The sequence below is a fragment of the Rhamphochromis sp. 'chilingali' genome, assembly GCF_963969265.1.
Source record: "Rhamphochromis sp. 'chilingali' genome assembly, chromosome: 1".
Classification (NCBI taxonomy): Eukaryota; Metazoa; Chordata; class Actinopteri; order Cichliformes; family Cichlidae; genus Rhamphochromis; species Rhamphochromis sp. 'chilingali'.
The window spans coordinates 6,597,447-6,618,265 of record NC_137929.1 but is presented as its reverse complement, the minus strand read 5'-3'; the positions used below and the strand labels follow the sequence as shown (position 1 = coordinate 6,618,265).

Genomic DNA, 20,819 nt, shown 5'->3' with positions numbered 1-20,819 from the left:
AAAATTATTCCTCAAAAATACAACTTGCCTAATAATTCTGCACTCCCTGTATATGGTGATAAATATCTTTGGTCATATGGTCCTGCTCTGTCTGTCACCTTCTGTGTTGAGCTCATTGTTTCCTCTGTAGTGGCTGAGCTGAGTCCAAGTAGCTGAAAATGTTCCTCTGCTGCTCCGTCAGACTCTCCTCCTCCTGCTGATCAGCTGGGACACAAAACAGATCTTTGTTAGGCTCCACACTGCACTGAAGAGTCAAAGTGTCTCATATGTTCATCTGACAAGTAAAAGAACACATTTTTGTTTCCCGAGGTGGGCAACTTGTTGGAAACAAACACAAAAGGTTTGAGCACTGATACCTGCCATTGCTGGCATTGAAAGATGCAACGCCAGCAATGTGGATTGTCAAGACTCAAACCAATCATCAAGCAAAGACAACAGGGATCATTTGTTTCTGTTTATTTAGCATTCACAGCATTTGTAGTTGCCTTCTGTGCAGGGGAAGTCCACGCACACTGTGTGGTACCGCCATCCGCAGAAGGTGCATTCAACCTCTGTAAGAGAAACGAGATTGTCTGAGACTGAAATGATATTCACTAAAGAAGTGGTGATTTGTAAAACTTCACATTTTGATCCGGGACGTACTCTGCATGAAAACAAGCGCTCACTCTTCCTGCTCAACAAATGACAAGGGCGGAGCCTTATACCACGTGATACAGAAGCTGTGCCGTGTGATGCTAAAATTAGCAGGGAAACAACAACGGAGAGCACGTCAGGGATGACGAGAAAGTGACAGGAGAAAATCCGTCCCGGTCAACCACCCAAACATCAATAACGGGAACCTTATACAGCGCTTCCCTATACACGTCGAACTCCCGCAGGCACAAAGACATTACGGAGGCTATCACTTATCACCTGACCAAAGATATGGCTCCATCAACACTGTGCAAAACGAGGGATTTAGGAAAACGATCAACACCCTAGACAAACGCTACACAGTGCCGTCCCGCAACTATTTTTCTATTGTTGCACTACCTGCTCTGTACACGCAGCGTCGAGCAACGGTGGAGACGGAATTTCAAGCAGGACAACATTTTGCTGCAACAACAAAACGTGAGACATTTGTTGTTTTATGTTTATTTATTGTTATGAGAGAATCATGATCTCAATTCTAAGCCAAAAAATCGTGATTCTCATTTTATGCAAAATCGTGCAGCCCTAACATTAACACAAAACTATTGTTTCACCAGAGAAACACACATGAAGAGAGAGAGAGAGACAATAACAGCTACCAAACAGTCGTCATAATTTGTCACACAATGAGAAAAGGACAAATCAACAAGTAACAATGACTAATTAATATTAAAATCTGTAACATAATGTATTGTTTGGAGTTTAGTCTGATTGGTTCAGGATGAGCTGCCATTATCCAATCACACGTCTGCTTACCTGCATCTTTTCTCTTTTTTCTAACCTGAGCACCTGATGGCTTTGAACTTTTGTTGTCCATCTTCCATTGGTTTGAATTTTGCGCTCCAGTACAAACACAAATCCCCCAACCCGAGGATCAGCACAATTAACCTAACAGCAGGCACGTGCAGAGGGGGGGGCTAGAGGGGCTTGAGCACCCGCCCCTTTCCTGATGGGTGCCCAAGGTGCCCTTTTGTTGAGGCAACTTTTTTTTTTTTAATTATTATTATTATTTTTTTAATGTGTGTGTGCGTGCGGAGTCCTGTCTGTGCCCCTCAACAATAATATTTAACTATTAATCACAGTTTTGCTAAATAAAAGGATCTGGCTTGCATCAGTCACATGATCACATTTAACCAATGATCGCCCTTGACGGCAGAACGCGCTGGTTACGAGCCGGGAACGAGCTCACAAAGAGCACGCGCATTTTCAGCAATCCGGAGCTGTAGGAGAAACACAAGTTAACTCAGAGACACAGACTGATGCGACAAAACCAGTAAGTAGCTGTACAGCGCACACTGTAGTGTGTAGCACACAGGAGTGTTAGCTTATTACGTACACGTTGGTAAGCTGTCTTGTTGCAACTGACGAACTGAAACAAACGAGCGTGCTGTGTGTGCAACAGCGCGACAAACATTACCTGTCCTTTTATTAACTGCACAAGTAGTGCTGGTCATAGCTGCTGGCTACCTGTGTAAGGCTGTAATGGGTCTGTAGCTCTGTCACCGTTTTAGGGAACATATTTAGTTTTAAAGCAAGTTTCCGGGCTTGTCCTGCCTTTCTGGAGGGATTATATTTCACTAAAAACGATCTAATATGCATGTCCACATAATTATGCATTATTATAATTATAATATATTAAAAACACACGCTGTATTTTAAAGAACATACATTAAGAAGCAGATTATATTAGATTTATATTTTAAATAAGACAACATTTGGATGTTACAGCAGTAAAATGATTGTATCTCTACAGTTTAAAAATGTAATAAGCTTTGCCCTGCACAGAGTGGATAGTGAAACAAATGGAATCATCATAAATACATTATTTCATATTTATTACTTCCCCCTCCTCTTTGCTTTATTATTGTAGCTCTAGTAATAAATAATAATGTAAGGATTCTGGATCAGCACAGTGATCCCCACAGTATATACAGTATTCTGAAGAAGGTCTAAAATGTCACTGTGTGTGCATGTGTGTGTTTTATTTAGATGGATTTTTAAAAAAAATATTACTCATGATATAACATTGTGCAGACATGGCTGGTAAGGACATGAGGAGGAAACAGCAGGAGCTGTGTGAGGCTACTAAAGGCAGGGCTATAACATTTTTCTGTCATCATTTTATTATAGATTAAGTGCTGGAGTTGTTAGGTGTGGATAATTAGATTATAGTTTATTGCAATAGCAAGTTGTGCCTTGTTCTCACATAGACAGCAAGTGCAGAGTGATATATGAAATGATGGGATGGAAGGAAGAAGAGAAGCAAAGAGTGATTCACAGGCAGAGCCTAAATTATTTCTCACAGTTTTTGTTGCCTTATGGTTCCAAGCGCTGTCACCAATCTTTGCATTTTGTTATTATCTCATGACACTTGTTTAATCAGCTACCATCTCTCCTGTGGACTTTTTAATGTCTACAGTCTCAGACCAACACAGCCCTGCCCTCATAGCTGGACTGGCCATCGTGCATACCGGGCACTTGCCCGGTGGGCCGCTGGCGATTTTTTGGTTTTTTTTGGGAAGGGTATAAATGATGAAAGGCGTTGGATTGGCGAATTGGTCATGATCGACTCTGGGCTGGACCAATTACAGCCGAGGAGGTCGGATGCACCCTCCCCCTTGTTTAGCAATCTTATAGACGAACTAAAGAAAATGGAGAACAAAAAAAGGAAAGGAGGTGCCGAAAAAATTAGGGCCAAAAAGAAACAAGCCCTTCAGGCAGACGCTGCCAAATGTGTGAAAATTACTGAATTGTTTGGTGGTAGCTATGGCACAGCTTCCATAGATTTAGCAAGATCAGCAAGTGGTGGAGGCCAGCAGGTGGATGAAGGAAAGGGGAGGCAAGAGGAGGAGAGACCCGAGGCGGCCGCCGGTCATAGTGGCAGAGGAACTGAACTTCAGGTAAGAAGTTATGACCTGCTGTCTATCTGTGTCAGATAGAAACTAATTTTAGTTGTAGTTTGTTTTCGTTGTGGTGACTTTATACAGTCGCTTAGAATAACTCGTACAGCGTAACTAGCATGACGGAGTTTATATACTGCTGGGCGGGTGCTATGAAGTTACTGATAGTAAATTTTATTTTATGCTTAAGGTTAGTTTCTCAAACTTCTCAAAGTCTTAACAAATTGTGCCAATCCATGTTGCACCAGCTGATTTATCATCAAAAGTGGAGAAGTCTGTGACAGAGGAGACAGAAGAGCAGCAGAGAGAGATGGAAGAGCAAGAGAGAGAGATGGAAGAGCAAGAGAGAGAGATGGAGCAAGAGAGAGAGATGGAAGAGCAAGAGAGAGAGATGGAAGAGCAAGAGAGAGAGATGGAAGAGCAAGAGAGAGAGAGACAGAAGAGCAGCAGAGAGAAATAAAAGAGCAAGAGAGAGAGATGGAAGAGCAAGAGAGAGAGATGGAAGAGCAAGAGAGAGAAATAAAAGAGCAAGAGAGAGAGACAGAAGAGCAGCAGAGAGAGATGGAGCAAGAGAGAGAAATAAAAGAGCAAGAGAGAGAGATGGAAGAGCAAGAGAGAGAGATGGAAGAGCAAGAGAGAGAGATGGAAGAGCAAGAGAGAGAGATGGAAGAGCAAGAGAGAGAAATAAAAGAGCAAGAGAGAGAGATGGAAGAGCAAGAGAGAGAGATGGAAGAGCAAGAGAGAGAAATAAAAGAGCAAGAGAGAGAGACAGAAGAGCAGCAGAGAGAGATGGAGCAAGAGAGAGAAATAAAAGAGCAAGAGAGAGAGATGGAAGAGCAAGAGAGAGAGATGGAAGAGCAAGAGAGAGAGATGGAAGAGCAAGAGAGAGATGGAAGAGCAGGAGAGAGAGATGGAAGAGCAAGAGAGAAAGATGGAAGAGCAAGAGAGAAAGATGGAAGAGCAAGAGAGAAAGATGGAAGAGCAGGAGAGAGAGATGGAAGAGCAGGAGAGAGAGAGATGGAAGAGCAAGAGAGAGAGATGGAAGAGCAGGAGAGAGAGAGATGGAAGAGCAGGAGAGAGAGAGATGGAAGAGCAGGAGAGAGAGAGATGGAAGAGCAGGAGAGTGAGAGCCAGGGCATCGATTACTTTGCTCGCCCTGAACCTGCCATATTACAGGCCTTCTTAGATTACCACCCACAGCAGAACAGTAGCAGTGCAGTTGTGATGAGGGTGTTCAGCTGTAAAGATGGCACCAACAGGAAGTGGCTTACTTATTGCAAAGAACGCCATTTATTGTTCTGCTTTGTGTGTCTGGCATTTGCAAGGCTGACTGACACCAGCACATTTATAACAGGCATGAGTGACTGGTGACATATACATCTGCGCACAGAGGAGCATGAAAAGAGCAATACACACCAGACCTGTGCTGAAGCTTTTTTCTTAAGGTGCTCAAAAGGCAACATCAGGAGCTTGTTTGCTGGCAGTCAGTTGTCAGCTCACAGAGCACAAGTGAAAAAGAGACGGCAAGTTTTAGAGCGTATAGTGGATGTGATCAAAGTACTTGGGAAGAGGGGACTCAGCTATAGGCATGTGGAGAATGAGGCTGCATACACTTTAGGTGATAACACCATCGATCATGGTAACTTTCTGGAACTGATTGTGTTATTAGGCAAGTATGATATGTGCCTTGGAGAACATTTGAATGACTGCATTGAAAAAAGCAAGAAGTTGTATCAGACCAGTGGATCAAGAGGTAGAGGATCTCTCATCACCCTACTCTCCAAAACAACTGTCAACTCAGTGATTGATGCACTTGGCCATCTCCTTCAAGAGAGCATCGCCAGTGATGTCCAGAAAGCTGGGATGTTTTCTGTTCAGCTAGACACAACCCAAGACATCACAGGTTATGATCAGTGTTCAGTAATCATCAGGTATGTTACTGAGTCTGTGCAGGAGAGGCTTGTCTCCATAGTGAGGTGCGAAGCATCCACGGGGCAGTACTTTGTAAACTTGCTTTCCGGAGTTTTAGAGCATCTGAATCTAGACAAGGCCATGTGCATTGGGAATGCAACAGATGGTGCTTCAAATATGCAGGGCCAGTACAAAGGCTTTTCAGCACTTATGACTGCCCAGTCTCCAACTCATGTTCATGTGTGGTGCTATGCACACATACTTAATCTTGTGATTGCTGACATAACACAAAGTGTCATTGAAAGTGGATCACTCTTTAATTTACTTAATGACATAGCTGTGTTCATCAAGGAGTCCTATCACAGGGTTAATCTGTGGGAGAAACAAACCGAAAACACAAGACACAGACGCCTCAGTCCAATAGGTGAGACACGGTGGTGGGCCAAGCATGATGCCCTCCAGAAAATCTTTGGACATTTTGGAAAACCAGATGATGGCCTCTTCGTTGATGTAGTGCTGACGATGGAAGCCATTGAAAAGAGGGAAAAAGAAAAGCCAGCTGTTTGTGCCAAAGCACGAGGCTTTAAAGAGGCATGAAACTGTGTTAACAGCACAGATATTTCTTAGAGTGTTTGAGCAACAACTCCTCTGTCAAAGTACCTCCAGTCAAAGGGGATGGACATTCTCTCTGCCCATCATATGGTGACTGCCACACAAGATGGCCTCAAAAGTATTGCCAGGGACTTTCCAACTGTGAAGACAGCTGCAGACACATTTGTGAAACAGACAAATCAAAAACTAGAGGAGAGGGAGAACAACACAGACATGGAAGTGGAGGCTGAACTACCTAAAAAGAGAGCCAAAAGGAGAAAAGGCATGGCCGGAGAGATGCCTGAAGATGAGTTGCAAATCAATGCTGAGAAATCATATGAGGTGAAAGTGCACAACATCATCCTGGACAGTTATTGAAGCAATCCACAGACAATTTGTCATACATGGCCCTCTTCTTGCCGATTTGGCATGGTTGGACCCCAGGAAGTTTAGCCAGGTCAGAACAGTTTCTCTTCCAAGTAATGCATTTCAGAACCTCAGCGCCTGTCTACTTAAATTTGACAGCAGGGCTACAGTTAATAACCTTCAGTCAGAACTGAAACGTTTTGCTGAACAGTGGGAAAGGCTTAAGACATCACATGTAGATGAGTACACGACCAGAACAGCAAAGGACAGATCTGAAGAATGGGACGAAGAAAGTGAAATTGTGACCGAAAGCTGTGGTTCTTGCAAAAATTGCCCACTGTGCTGCTATCAAATACTCAGGCGGTTCAACATGCTGTCTGATGCCTATCGTCTCCTTGGGCTGGCATACAAGTACCTGCTGACCCTCTCCCTCACTCAGGTTGCCTGTGAAAGAACATTCTCTACACTCAAGTTCATTAAAAGCAGACTCCGAAGCAGCCTGTCTGCAAACAAGCTGGAGATGTTTATGCTGATGGCCACTGAAAAGGACATTCTCATGTCATTGGACTCTGACATGGTCATTGACAGGGTAGCTGAGAAGAGTGACCTGCTGAGAAAGCTCCTTTTGTAACCTGGTGAGGTGAAATAAAAATGAGCAAAACATTCCTAATTATCTATTGTTAATATTAAATTCAGCTTTATTGTTATTGCCTAAATGAATACGTTTAGTATCTACCTTCACTTCAAACAAGTCAAGTGATTGGTAAATGCTTAGAATTTGTCCATCTTAATAGATAGAATAAATATGAGATTGGAGTATTAGGCATTTATAAACATATATTCTTACAGTCTTAATCTGTCATTGTTTCATTTCAGATGCTGTCAGTCATTTTAGGAGGACTGAAGTGTGTTCATTTTAAGTAAGTACTATATGGAATATGATTCAACCATTTTTCTAGAGTAAGCATACCAGTACTGTCATCGTCTGAAAAAATCTATTAAGTACAATTCTTTCTCAACCTTCACTGTCCTTTCACTTCATAAAGGTTTCCATGTCTTAAGATATGTTCAGTGTTGCTGCTGTGGAAGTGTTGTAGGTGACCTTTTATTGATGAGTGAATAGTCTTTGGTGATACAATTCAATCATAATCTGTCCTTTATAGATTTTAATATTCATCTAATCTTTATTCCTTTCTGTCCTGTTTGTCAGGGTCTGATCATACATTGTTTGTTTAAGAGGTTCGAGACCATTCAACTTTTTAAGTTCATCAACGTAAGTACTAGTGTATATGATTTCTCTAATTCCTTTCTGGAATAAAGATGCCAGTACTGTGATCATCTGAGCAAGTCCATCAATTGCCATTCACAGTTCTTTGTCCTTTCACTTGTGTCCTGTTTTTCAGGGTCCCATATAATTTCTTCAGAAGTAAGTACTGTATATGATGCCAGTATTTTCCCATATTTTCTAGATACTGTATTAGTACTGTGTGTAAAATGCCATCAAAAACTCAATTAAGTGTTATTCTTATTCTTCTTTCTCACCTTTCTTTCTCTGTCTCCTTTCATATTTAAAGGTTGCTGTGTTAACAAAATATATTGTGCTACCATGCTGTTTTCTATTGTTTTGGTAAATAAATACTTTATGAAAATATCCCTAAATCTGTCATTTATTAATTTTAATATTAATTAATGATCATGTCTCACCTCTAGTGTTCTTGGTCTTAATTTCAGGTTTCTACCATGTGTTGTAGATAGTTCAGGAGGTTAACTCTACCAAGCAGTCTTTTTGTTTCCGCTATGTACTGTTTAAAATACCGAATAGGGAGAATGGTGTAGGTTTAACTTTATTAGATTGATACATATATACCAACAAGGCAGTGTACATCAAAGCAGTTGTTTTCATGCAAAGGCTTTATGGTTTTTCCTATAGCGATTGACAGACCACGTGACTTTGCGCATTGCATGCCGGGAACTCGTGGCAAAACAATCCAAGTACCGCATCAAATACAAGCATTTGCAATTGCAGCACCGCAAAACGTTCATTCTCCGGTTCCAATACCTTCTTGATTTTTCTTTGCCGCACAAAAAAGGTATGTACAAAACGACGGAGAACAATGCCGGTCCGTACAAAGACAGACTCGACGAAAAGACAAAGAAAAGATACGAGGAAAAATCAAAGGAGTGAAAGGGTCAGACCCTTACGAGCACACAGAGGGACAAAAGACGTCAGCGTGCTGCCCAACTTTCACCACGCTCAGATTTATAATTATACGGTTCTTGGAGTGAGTGCATACACTCATGAAGTTTAGTAACTTCAGGTCACTGCAACAAGCCCAGGTACAGTTTACTGACGGATGGGTACAGGACCTTGAAATGCACCGAAAGACCATCGTACGAACAAAGGTAAGTTTACCTTTGTTCGTCTCACAAATCGTCTTCATAAATACACATTCGTTAACCGTGTATTAATATAACCTTTGAGCTCAACGGTAATTAATTAGTAGTGGAAAAATAATTGTAATATTTGAGCCATTTCTGCTGTCCAACTACTTCTTACAAAATACATTTTTAATGTTAATTAGATTTTTTTTACCGCATAAATAAAGGTTATATAAAAGTCACTGCCAAAGACTGATTGCGGCTTCTACCTTGTTACACTAATGTTGTTTGTAGCTCAGTATGACTTTATGTCATCCATGAGGGATGCATTTGACATATGTTTCACATATTATAGCCCAACAAGTTATTTATAGCAATTTAAATACGAGCAATCAGTTTCTTTGCAAATACCGGAAATCAGTTTTTGGCAGACAATCACTTTTTGGCACAACACCGGCTATTGCAGTTAATAATACAGCAGCTTCTTGCCATTTTTTGTGTTTCTTTTTATCGCTGTGTAACTGAGTTCAATTGAAAGCCTGCATGCGCTAGTACCGCTTGTCAAAAGTTCCCAGAATCCTTTGCGGTTTTATCCATGAATGACGTCACATTTTTGGTGGGCCGGTCTCCAGTCAAAATGCCCGGGCCGATTTTTTGTCCCAGTCCAGCCCTGCCTGCCCTCCAGCACTATCCACAGCAACCCCTCAACAGCAACATTGTACCCATCAGGTAAAGCATCGGCTACGTTTGCTTTGCCTTGTTGCCCATATTAGACTCTTGATGAAAGTGTGTTGTTGTTATTCAGCCTGGTTCAATGTGCCCCTTTTTAACTTTGAGCACCCGCCCCTTTAAACCTCTCTGCACGGCCCTGCCTAACAGACCTACACCTTAGTTCACAGATTCACTTTGTCTAAGGTTGATTTCTGGGATTTCACACAACCCAGGATTCAGATCGTGAATCCATGATGGGCTTGGATTTACATCATTATAAATGAAATGTGCTCTACTTGGAAGCAGCCGGCCCCGCCCCTTTTGACGGGTTGTGTGAGACTTTAAATCATCAAACTGTAAATTATAAATTTAAATTGTTATTGATCCTTTACCCCGAGTCCTAAAGTGTAGATTTATTTTCTTACTCTTCTTATATTTATTGTTTGTTTACTTGCACCGCTGTAACTGCAGCCTCGTCGTCTCGTCTCTCTATATGCTGGACTGTCTGTAGCGGAGATGACAATAAAGTTTACTTTGACTTCAGCAGCGCGCAGGCGCACCGAGGGCTCTCGCGCTCACTTTATAGAATTTAGAAAAAACATCAGTGCAGATTATAAGTCTGTATCATAATATCTGTTTGTTGTTTTTATTTTGTTTTGCGAGTTGGTTATTAGATGCCGCTCCAGCCAGCCAGAGACTCCCCGCCGCCCCGCCCTCTCCTCCCTGTGCCGCCAGCAGCAGGCGCACCTCGCAAACGGAGGGCGCCCTTACTCCCAGCAAATGGCTGATAGAAAACCGATCGGTGCCTACGAATTTCCCAATATGCGCTGGCATGACGTCGGGGAAGCATGGGTACGACCGATTATTTTATTTTTTTCTTGCCAATGCCCGTGATGCCCCCCCCACCACGATGCATTCTATTGGTTTGCACACTTACACACACCCAGCTGTGGTTTCCTGTTTTGCTGGACTCTGGAGAGCCCCGCCTTTAACGCTCTTCTCTCACAGAGAGCAACAGAAAACTTGGAAAAACTCCAGATTGACTGAACTCAGTTCAAAGTTACCTTGACACCTTTAGATGTGAGAGGTAGTGATGGTCCGCTTGAAGCTGACGCTCCGGTGCGTGTGTCAGAAAGATCAACGCGCTGCTTCAGAAGCACCGTGTCGAGGCTTGATTCGTTTGGCCAGAGTCACGTGATCAGTGACGTCTGAAGCTTCGTTTAGAACGTACCTTTTTTTAAATCGAACTTTATTGAAACACAATGAGTATACAACATACAAACAGATGAAGTTTACAAAAGAACAGAACATGAACATACAGAACCAGGAGTAAAAAAATTATGATATGAGTAGGCGAAAAAAATCAACATATAAATATTGTTCTGAGAGGCTTTTTGTTGGTTGAGTCTGAAATTGATTGTATGTACAATTCATATCCTTATAAAAAGGCAGAAATATGGTGTTTTATTAATAAACTTACATTTATGGATATAAAATAGCTAAAAGTATTAACAAATTTTTTATAAAAAAACATTTATCATTCTTCCTGGGGAACTTAAAGAAAAAGAATAAAACATTTTCCCATCGTAAAGAAAACTCCCTTAAAATATGGACAATAACAAAACTGCTAAATTCTTCCAGAATCTCTGTGTAGAGGAACCAAAAGAGATGTGCCACAGTTTCTGGATGATCCCCACAGAAAGTTCAATTAGTATTGATGTCTCTTTTAAATGTTACCATATAGTGACTGGCTGGGTCACATTTATGAAGAATTTTATATGAGATTTCCTTCACCTTGTTCACAATTAGATATTTATGGGATCATCCAGACTGTCTTCCAGGTGATATCTGGAACATGTCGGTTCCAGTAAGATATTCTATATATGGGAGAGACATGATATCTTCTTGGAATAAACTACGTATTCTCTTATTGCTGTTACCAAGTTCCTGTGAAAAGCAGATTTTTCCCACTGCTGACTCAGCTGGATCAGGGAGAGTGACTGAGGCAGATATTGAGCTGTCAGTGTTTTTATATAACATTAAAGTCCCTGAGGGTATGGCACCAAGCACCATTGAGAATTCCCCAACACTGACGGGAAAATTATATAGTGTAAGGAATTCATTGTAAGTAAGTAGTGCTCCTTCGTTAAATTTTAAAACTTAGTAGCGGCCGCCATTGTTGGCAGCTGAAATTTGGCTGGGCCGCGCTATGAATTCTGGGATATGGTGGGCCACGAAGGACACACCCGACCCATCCTTCAAACTCGGGGGAATGAAGGACGCATTTGAAGGAGTCGAGGAATCGGGACAGCCTTGGTCGCCTGGCTGTGACGTCATCGGCCTTCAAATGCGGCCTCCGGAGGATGCAGCCGACGTTTTGGGACACAGCTTGGGTGTCTTTGTTGGTCATGTGACCTCCCAGGGACTACACATGGAAACGAGCAGTTTAGCTCAAATCTGGCAGGTTTCCATCGTCTGTTTTTGTCCTGATGTCCATGAACATGAACACTGTCCCTGTCAAACACGTCCAGATAATCTGATCCAGTGTTGTTCTTCTTCTGTGGTGTTTGTGATGGAGCTGCTGATCCTGATGTCCTCCACCAAGGGGGCAGCAAATTCAGCTGACTGTCATCATTTATTAAAAAGATGTAACAATGTGACATAATGCAATATAATAGTGTCAGTTACACATTGTGGGTTGCACTGTGGCCAGAATGGACATTACCGCCTGCCTAATGGAAGCTGTCAGCCATCCTGCAACCATGAATTAGATAAGCAGAAGTGAAGGGATTGTTAACAACAATTTAATAATAAAATGTAATGTGATAGTTGCACTTTATTAGCTCCCCACAATCGTATGAATAATAACCATGAATGCACTGCATGCTCATAGCAAGTTCTTTAGGTTTAAAGTGAGATCCTGCTTTAAAGGGCGCTTCATCTGCTGGGAATGACATGTTTCTTCTAGTATGTAAGGCTCAGCCCATCTTACTGGGACTTACTTTTGTAGATCCACATGCTCTAAACCTGGTGCTCCATGATTGGTGCAGAAGCTTTAAGCTACTATTAACAAATAATGACCATGGACTTAGTTGTTACTACAATAACTTATCATTGAGCAACTTGTATATTTAATTTTACTTGTAAAACTATGCAAGTAGAATTGAATGGGGCACAGTGAGCTGAGCACAGGCCCACTCTGTGACACTCAGAGGTTTGTGGATATCATACTGAGAGTATTGGACACAGTGCAGCCAGCTTGCAGCCACTTTCCCACCACTTTAGCACAATGTTTACATGAGACTCAGCCACACTAATGTTCCTGGGCAGACATGTGGTGCAGCATGGCTGATGGCACTGTACCTGCAGCTGTCATGGACAAGAACCACTCAATACCTCACCCAAGCCAAGCCTGTGCTGATGTTGTGATCTGAGACCGAGACACTAACCCAGGATCATGATATGATGTTGTGAGAGTTTCACTAAGAATTAGCTCTGATTACAAGATTTCAATCTATCGTAACTCTAATTTGTATTTACTTCAGTTTGTTCATCTTGGAGCTGTGTGCAGCTGAGGACAGTCTTATTATTACCAGGTGAGGATATGTAACAGCCACAGTCTGTAGAGATGATGTCACCATGGAGTGGTGATGTCACTGGAGCTGCCAATATGTGCTCCAGCCAAAGCTACACCAGAGGGTTGTGCTGTGTAACAGGTTGGTGCAGGTGGTGTTATCTACATTTGAACATTAGGCAACAGTCTCATGAAGACACTTTCTATTGTTCACTAAAGGCCAACAATAACAGAGACAAAGGGAGAGCAGCAGAACTAGTGCTAACAATTAGCACTGCTAGCCTGCCCACCAACACCAGCTAATGTTCTAAAAACGATGATCAATGATTTTGCTGTAACGGCTCCAGCTGTCTGTGTCAGGGACACGTTGGAGATGAAGTGAGTGATCCAGTGACAAAGGTTTGGAAACCTGCAGTCAGCTGAGACTAAAGGAGTCACCTGACCGAGAGACCAAATGTTTCACTGAGAACGTCCAGATGAACAGAATCAACCTTTGGGATAATCTGTTCCACACATCCATGTTTCACTTACTGCATTATATTTCCTCATTGCTGTGCACACAGGCCTGTGGCTTATAACCAACTCCAAGTTCAGACTCAGAGGCTGCTGAAGCTGTTTTCTGGAACAGAGACGTGTTGGATATAAAAGCAACTCTTCTTTATGTGTCAGCACTGAGGAAAGGAGCAGCTTCGTTTCTAAGTGTATGAAGGACTGTAGCAGTGTGTGTGTGAGCTTTATTTCACAGACAGAACCATGTCAAAAACACAACTTCAGGTAAAAACAATACAAAATCAAAGAGTCTGATCAGAAGGATTAAACAGAGGAGTGTGGGACTGTTTTTAACAGACAGCAGGTTAAGCCAGGCTGGAGGAGTAAACTGAGCCTCGGTGTGAGCAGCAGTGTGTTTGACAGGAAGCTGAGATAAACAGTCTGGAGCCCATTTAGTGCTTCATATGAAAGTGTGAGGATTTGAAAGCAAATCTAAAATCAAGCAGGAGTCAGTGTGAGAATGATTTGTGCTTTTCCTCAGTCAGATGCTGGGAGTTTCAGTTCATCCATGTTCAGCGTGCTGTGCTTTGTGTAACAGGAGAATATGACAGTATAAATCAAGTCTTCATGTCACTGAAAGCCTCCACAGTCTGCTATGGAGGTGCATCAGTTTGGATTTACAAGAAGAACATTTCTTAAACCTGCCACAAGATGGCGCTCCAACAGAAGGGATGTCCACAGTGTAACACAGACACACACATACTGTGTGAATGTGTGAGTGAATGGGCTTTCAACACAAGGCTTCTGCTGCTACCTTTAATTACATAATTAGCTAACAAGAACAAACTGTTAATTACCACCAAAGAACGGCTCCAGATTTTAGCTGCTGACCATTTTGTGAAACGTTGATTACATCAGCTTATTGTTGATTTTTCAACCTTAATATCAGCTGCTTTAAAGGAGCCTCGTTCTCTCGCAGTAACACTTTTCTTCACTAGATGCAGTGCAGGCACAGTCTGTGTTTCTAAACTACACACTAATGTTCATTGTTGTGCAGCTAAATCCTCCCTCTGGATGGGAAGAATCCCTGTCAGGCTTCAAACACCTGGCTTGGTGTTCTGGAGCTAATGTGTCACCTGTGAGGACTCTGAGATGAACACACAGCAGACACTTCAGTTCTCCGTCTGTGTGTCCTCAGTTTCCCAGCATGCCTTGGCTGTGGTGGTGGAGGTGAATGAGGGGGAACATGCTGCTCTGTCAGCACTCAGGTTTCATACCTGGTGATCTCAGAGGACAAAGCGGCGTTACAGCAGCGCACGTTGATGAGACCTGATGCTCTGAACAGTTCAGACTTCAGCCTCACTCTGAGAAAACAAACGACTGACTGTCAGCAGCAACTACACCTGCTCCATCAGTGACGGAGAGAAGAACTGAGACTGAGAGACATACAGCTGCAGGTCAAAGGTCAGAAACGCCCGCTCTTTGTACGGGTCAGGAGTTAGTACTGCAGAGGTCAGAGGTCAGCTTGCTGACAAACCATTTGAAACAGTTTGGAGCTAAAAGCACAACAGCAGAGGAAAGAAGAGACACTGCAGAGATGATGCAAAATATTGTGTTTTGTTCTCAGCTGTCAAAAAGTGTAACACACGTGTTCCAGCACAGCCTTTGTGTACTTTCACTTCTCCATACTGTCCATTGGAAATCCTGTTTGTTACTTTTTGATTTCAGTCCATGTGTCCAAAGCAAACTTCTGTCCCACACTTTCTCTGCTGACTCTTCACCGATGCTCAGATGATCTCAGATGATTTCACCAGAACTCATCAAAATTCGGGCTCCACAGAAACCCAGACGTCACTAAACAAGCGTAACAAGCAAAGTGAAAACTGGTCGTTCAGCTTTATTGACCAAAGATAAGCTCACATGTCACCTCATGACACAGACACTTATTTCCACAGCATGCACGAGGACTGACAATAAGTGTCTATAAAGCCACTTCTATCTGCCACACCTGTGCTTCTGTCATGGTTGCTCTCCTCTCACTCTGTCATTTATCCACAGTCTGCCTCCCTCTGCTCCGTCAGCTGACGTCCTCTCTACACCACCTGCTGTGTTTTATCCTGCAAAAACACATTTAAGAAGCGTTGCACCGAGTAACGGGAGGAACTGCTATAAAATACATTTAAAGGAGGTGGTGCTGAGTGCTGTGACTGGGGTCCCACCACTGACATCACGGGTGGAGGACATGTTGGAAAACTGCTACAAAGTGCTGTGCAGCCAGCAGAGCTTACAGTCTGTCCTGTGTGTCATACAGGCTCTCACACTTAGTGTTTCTGTGACACATTGAAGAGAAGTTTGTGTTGTTCACAGTTGTGCTTGTACTGAGTGACAGCTGACATGACCTAACAGGAATAATGTGTCTGTGCTGAATGAGAAGTAACACACAATGAAGTCTTGATGCATCTCAATCATCCAGGAAAGTGAGTCTGTTGCTTCTGTTCATCTGGACGCAGCGTTTTGTGGGAGAAACGTGTCGTCATCATCAGGTGACGTCTTCAGTCTCAGCTGCAGGTTTCAGTCTTACAAACAGGACATTTCCATAAAGACTGAAAGCAGCTGCAGGAACGATGGGCTGGGAGCTCCGTTCCTTCATCTTAATTATGCAGATTCTCAGGACCATTGATCAACAACCACTGATCCATGTCCATGAGTCCCATTCACAGAGATGTGGGAATGGCTGCAGTCACAGCATGTAAGATGGAAATAAATGAGAAGTATTTAGCTGAAGTGGATTTGATTTATGTTAGTTCTTTTTTAACTTGTAGTTCTACATTGGAAGATTATTGTGATATTGAAATATAAAAATACATTTATATTCTATTATTTTCTCAAAATAAGCGTCACACTCGTGGAAGCCGGTGTAGCCGCCGAAACGCCTGCATTTATGGAGACTTTCAGCCCCAGGTAGGCCAGTTATGGATCTTGGGATCCACATTATGTCAGCAGCTGTTCTCCACCGTGAACTGTGTTCAAACAAACACGCTCACGCCTCACAGACGACAGCTTACAGTCCTGTAGAGATAAAGTGACTTCGTACAGCCCCGACCTGCAGACGCTGTGCGCAGAGGTTCAGGAGCAGAAGTCCCGTTGTAAACATATCACGGCAGACCCGACGATGTTTGCATGAACGCGCTTTTCAGCATCTCTTTATTGACCACTTTACACACACGGTTGCTGTACGCACACAGCCGGCTGTAGCTTTGCAGCTCACAGCCCGACACACACCAACAACAGCAGAGAGAGCACAGACGTTAAGGCGTGATTGCGGGTGCCGCTCAGGTGCGTCCGCCTCCCCTGCAGCGGCGCTGCAGACCACGCCCACCACACGCAGTAACCAGGTAAAATACATACTTGGGCAGAATTTTGCAAATATCTATTTTTCATTTTGTAGCAGCATAGAGCTTTTTTCCAATTATTTTTTAAAAGTCAGGTCAAGGCTCCAAAAGCCCAAAGGCGATATAACAGTTTGTGTTTGCTACATGGATCATTGTAGTTCAGCTTTCCTTTGTTATATTTCTTTAAGAGCTCAAAATGTGTTCATTACATAAATCAAATGTAATTTTCTCTGTAGCACTTCATGGATTTCATAAGCAACACACTGTAGTTGTTCACACAAAGCATAAAGGTAAAAACAATATACACAGTGTTATCTTCATTTTAGATGTCACAAAGTATTTGCGGCTCCCAGTGTTTTCCCGAACCCTGACCCTTTGCGTGGAAACCGGGTCCAAAAGGCTCTTTGGGTGTTAAAGGTTGCTGACCCCTGCACTAGGCCCAACTGACACATATATTTGATTCCAAATACAAAAAATAATGTGTAACCTGCTGGAAGAATGTAGGAGGTTGAGACAGGATCTCAACACTTGGTGTCTGCAACAAAAGACAACAATATGTGGGCCGATCGTGGCTCAAGAGTTGGCAGCTCGTCTTGTAATCGGAAGGTTGCCGGTTCGAGCCCCGGCTTGGACATGTTGTGTCCTTGGGCAAAAAAGCACTTTGGGGTCCTTAGGGACGAGTAAAGCGCTCTACAAATACAGGCCATGTAATGGCAGAAACATTCTCTAGTGTAAATCCTGACTAGTTCATTAACTACAGATCAGTTTCAGTGAACATTATTCACAGAGGGATCTGAGTTCCTTATACCAGACTCTACAGAAACTGTAACACTGTACAGCTCTGCGACTCAACAATATGACAACAATGTAACACACACTAGAATCATCAAATAAAGCCCCACTAACCACTAGAACTAGAACTAACTAACTAGCACTGGACACTTGCATATTAGAGATTTCTACCACCATAGGAGGCGAGATATCATCCTTGAACCAGAGCATCCAGCCCTCAATTTCGGACATAAAAAGCGACGTGGCCAGGCATGATAACACTTTGACTGAACTGCAGGACTGTGCCTCGAACCACTCTGACACCATCGCCACTCTCCAGGCCACTGTGGAGCGTTTGTCTGCGGAGGTAAAGAAGTTAGATGAGAGATGTGGAGCTCTTGAGGCACTCCAGGAGGAATAATTTAAGAACTGCAGGAATACCAGAAGGCACAGAGGGACCCAAGATGACTGAGTTGGTTCACACCTGTTGGCGGAGGCGCTATCTCTCGAGGAGAAGCCACTCATCGATCGAGCACATAGAGTGAATCGCCAGCGTCCCAAACAAAGTCATCTTCCTCGGCCCATCATCTTGAGATTGCACTACTACCACATTGGTGAGGAAATTCTGCTGAAAGCTGCAGAGAACAAGAACCTGATGTATAAGGGTTTTTAAAATAAACATCCTCCCAGATTTCCCCCCCTCTGTTGGAAACGCAGAGCCGCATTTGCAAATATGAGAGGAAGACTACGTGGGATGACCGGCGTCAGGTACAGACTGCTATACCCTGCAAAGCTGTTAGTGACCCATGGTGATGTGAGGAAAAGCTTTACCGATCCCAAAGAGACCGTAGACTACGCGGAGAAGCACCTCTCCCACCCACCTTCAAATGTATTAAAAGCAAGGATATATCTATATGTCTAACGCTGACACAGCACTGTGTTTCTTCTTTTCCTTTATATTCCATGTAAAGGTGAATATGGAGCGTTTATGGAGCTCGTTTATTGAGCAGCTGTCAGTTAGAAGGTAAGAGTTACTAGGTTAACAGAGGTTAGCAGTAACAGTACGGGGAAGTATATTGTGTTGTTCTTTTGTTGTTTTTTATTTTATCGTACTTTACTTTGTTATTTTGATTTTACCTGTTGTGAGTGCTTCCCGTAATTCTCCTTTTTCTTGCGCCGCTGCGGCCAGAGTTCACAACATTACATATTTTTGTATCTATAAACAGGAAGCTGACACTCTCCAGACTTTATCAAAGGTGTGAGCGTCACAGCAGAGGCCTTTGTGTCAACGTAGCTGAAGACAAAACACAGAAACACATGAAGGAGATTTTCCTGGCCTGGATTTTATACAAATATTCTGCAGTACATCAAAAATGAAAGAAAACCATTAGTCAACATATGAACATCACCTCTGAAGTTACAGAGCTTTGATTGGAGACACAGCTGAGCGTTTTGCATTTTGCATAATTAATTACATAATTAATTATGTAACCATAATTAAATGGTTACATCATCTTTAAAGTCCCCAGAGATCAGGAAAAGGGCCTGAGGGTGCTGTGTTTGGAGTCTGCTGGTTACAGTGTGCAGGACCTCACAGGCTGCTGCAGCGTTAGCAGAGGGCGGGACATACACAGCTATCATAATCACGTGTGTAAACTCTCGTGGTAGATAGTACGGTCTCATGCTAACCGCTAGCAGCTCAATGTCCTTACAGCATAGCGTCTCTTTGATAGAGAAATGCCCAGAGTTACACCATCTATCGTTCACAAACACAGCCAGACCCCCTCCTCCCTTCTTACCACTCTCCGCTGTTCTGTCATAAGAGGCTCAGCAGCTAAAGCAGCACACCTGGGTCTCCCAGCCTATTAAAAGCAGCCCTTTGCTTCACCTGCTTCACTAAACATTATTATTTTAAGCAGAGTGGTGTGATTTATGTAGGCATTGCTGTGTGACAGGATGACTTTTCTTGCACACCCACCAAATGAGGGCGCACATGCTTCCACGCCCACTGGTGACTGCACACATCCTTTCAAGGAAGCATTTCATTCATCCCTAACAAATGGAAGAAAACACTGTGCAGCGTGTTCAGGTTTGAACGTGGCCCTGGCCTCTCTCTGCATCCACCTGGCACATGCAACACACATCCACTCCCTGCTGAACTGCTTGTATTTGATGTGTTGAAGTTTTGGTAAAGTTTGAATAAATTCCACTTTATTTATAGGAACATTTCATCTGTGGACTCCTGCTTCCCCTCTCCTTGAGCCAGTTTGTGACGGGAACATGACATAAGAAAAGTAATTTATCCCTTTTTGATTCTGTGTATCTGGCGCTCATCCAGTGAGTTCACACTTGGCAGAAACAGACTGAATTTGTCTGGAGAACTTTGGCTTCAGCCAAGTTAGATAAACACACTGTGTCTCTGTCAAAACAGCAGTGTAGTTGTGGCACCCCTGTGAGGGAATGACCACATGAATATTATTTTGTGTAAAACACTCATGTAACGGGACATTTTTCATTGCTATATGTATTTATTTTCAGTTTCTTTAAGAGGATAGAAAATCCATGTAACAGGGATTCATTTTATGTTAGAAAGCAGTGAGGGCGGAACTTTGGTGCTTGCTCCGGGGTTTCGGGGTGCAGTAAGTGGAGCCCACCTTCCGCTGCTTCCTCAGACACGTTCTGGAGGAAAGCAGAGACGCATCGTGTCTTCCTTACTCTGCTCTTCACCTGCTTTTACAGGTCGGTACACGGTGCTCGCACCGAAAATGTTGTTTATTGTCACCATGGTTACCCACGTTAATGTGAATGGGAGAGTTAAGGCGGTCCGCCAAAGTTATTTATATGTAAACACGGGAGAAAACCAGAGGAGTGTCCCGCGCGACCGCACCGCGAGCCCGCTCGTTAGGTGGAGCGCTCGTGAAGCAGAGTCAGTGCGCTCCTATGCTCTGTGCAAACGTGTTGTAATGCTCCAATCAAATCAGTTCTGTGAGATGTGAATGTTAATAGTTCTGTTAAAGTGACTGAGTAGATTAGCTAGTGTAACAC

At 43.0% G+C, this 20,819-nt stretch overlaps 1 protein-coding gene across 9 annotated transcripts in view; it reads right to left on the bottom strand.

Annotated features, from left to right (window-relative positions):
* Window positions 1-20,819, bottom strand: part of LOC308397978 (uncharacterized protein) — a 339,745-nt gene that overhangs the window by 13,958 nt on the left and 304,968 nt on the right. The window contains exons 1-3 of one of the 9 annotated variants that reach the window (XM_080884312.1): window positions 643-1,273; window positions 486-551; window positions 99-204 (exon numbers count right to left, since the gene is read on the bottom strand). The exons of 6 other annotated variants lie outside the window; for them this stretch is intronic. In XM_080884312.1, coding sequence (XP_080740438.1) covers window positions 99-116 — 18 coding nt within the window. In that variant the 5' untranslated portion in view covers window positions 117-204; window positions 486-551; window positions 643-1,273. Of the gene's footprint in view, window positions 1-28; window positions 205-485; window positions 1,280-10,612; window positions 10,799-20,819 lie in introns of those variants that run through there. 2 more of the 9 variants (XR_013971877.1, XM_080884316.1) reach the window with 2 other exon arrangements.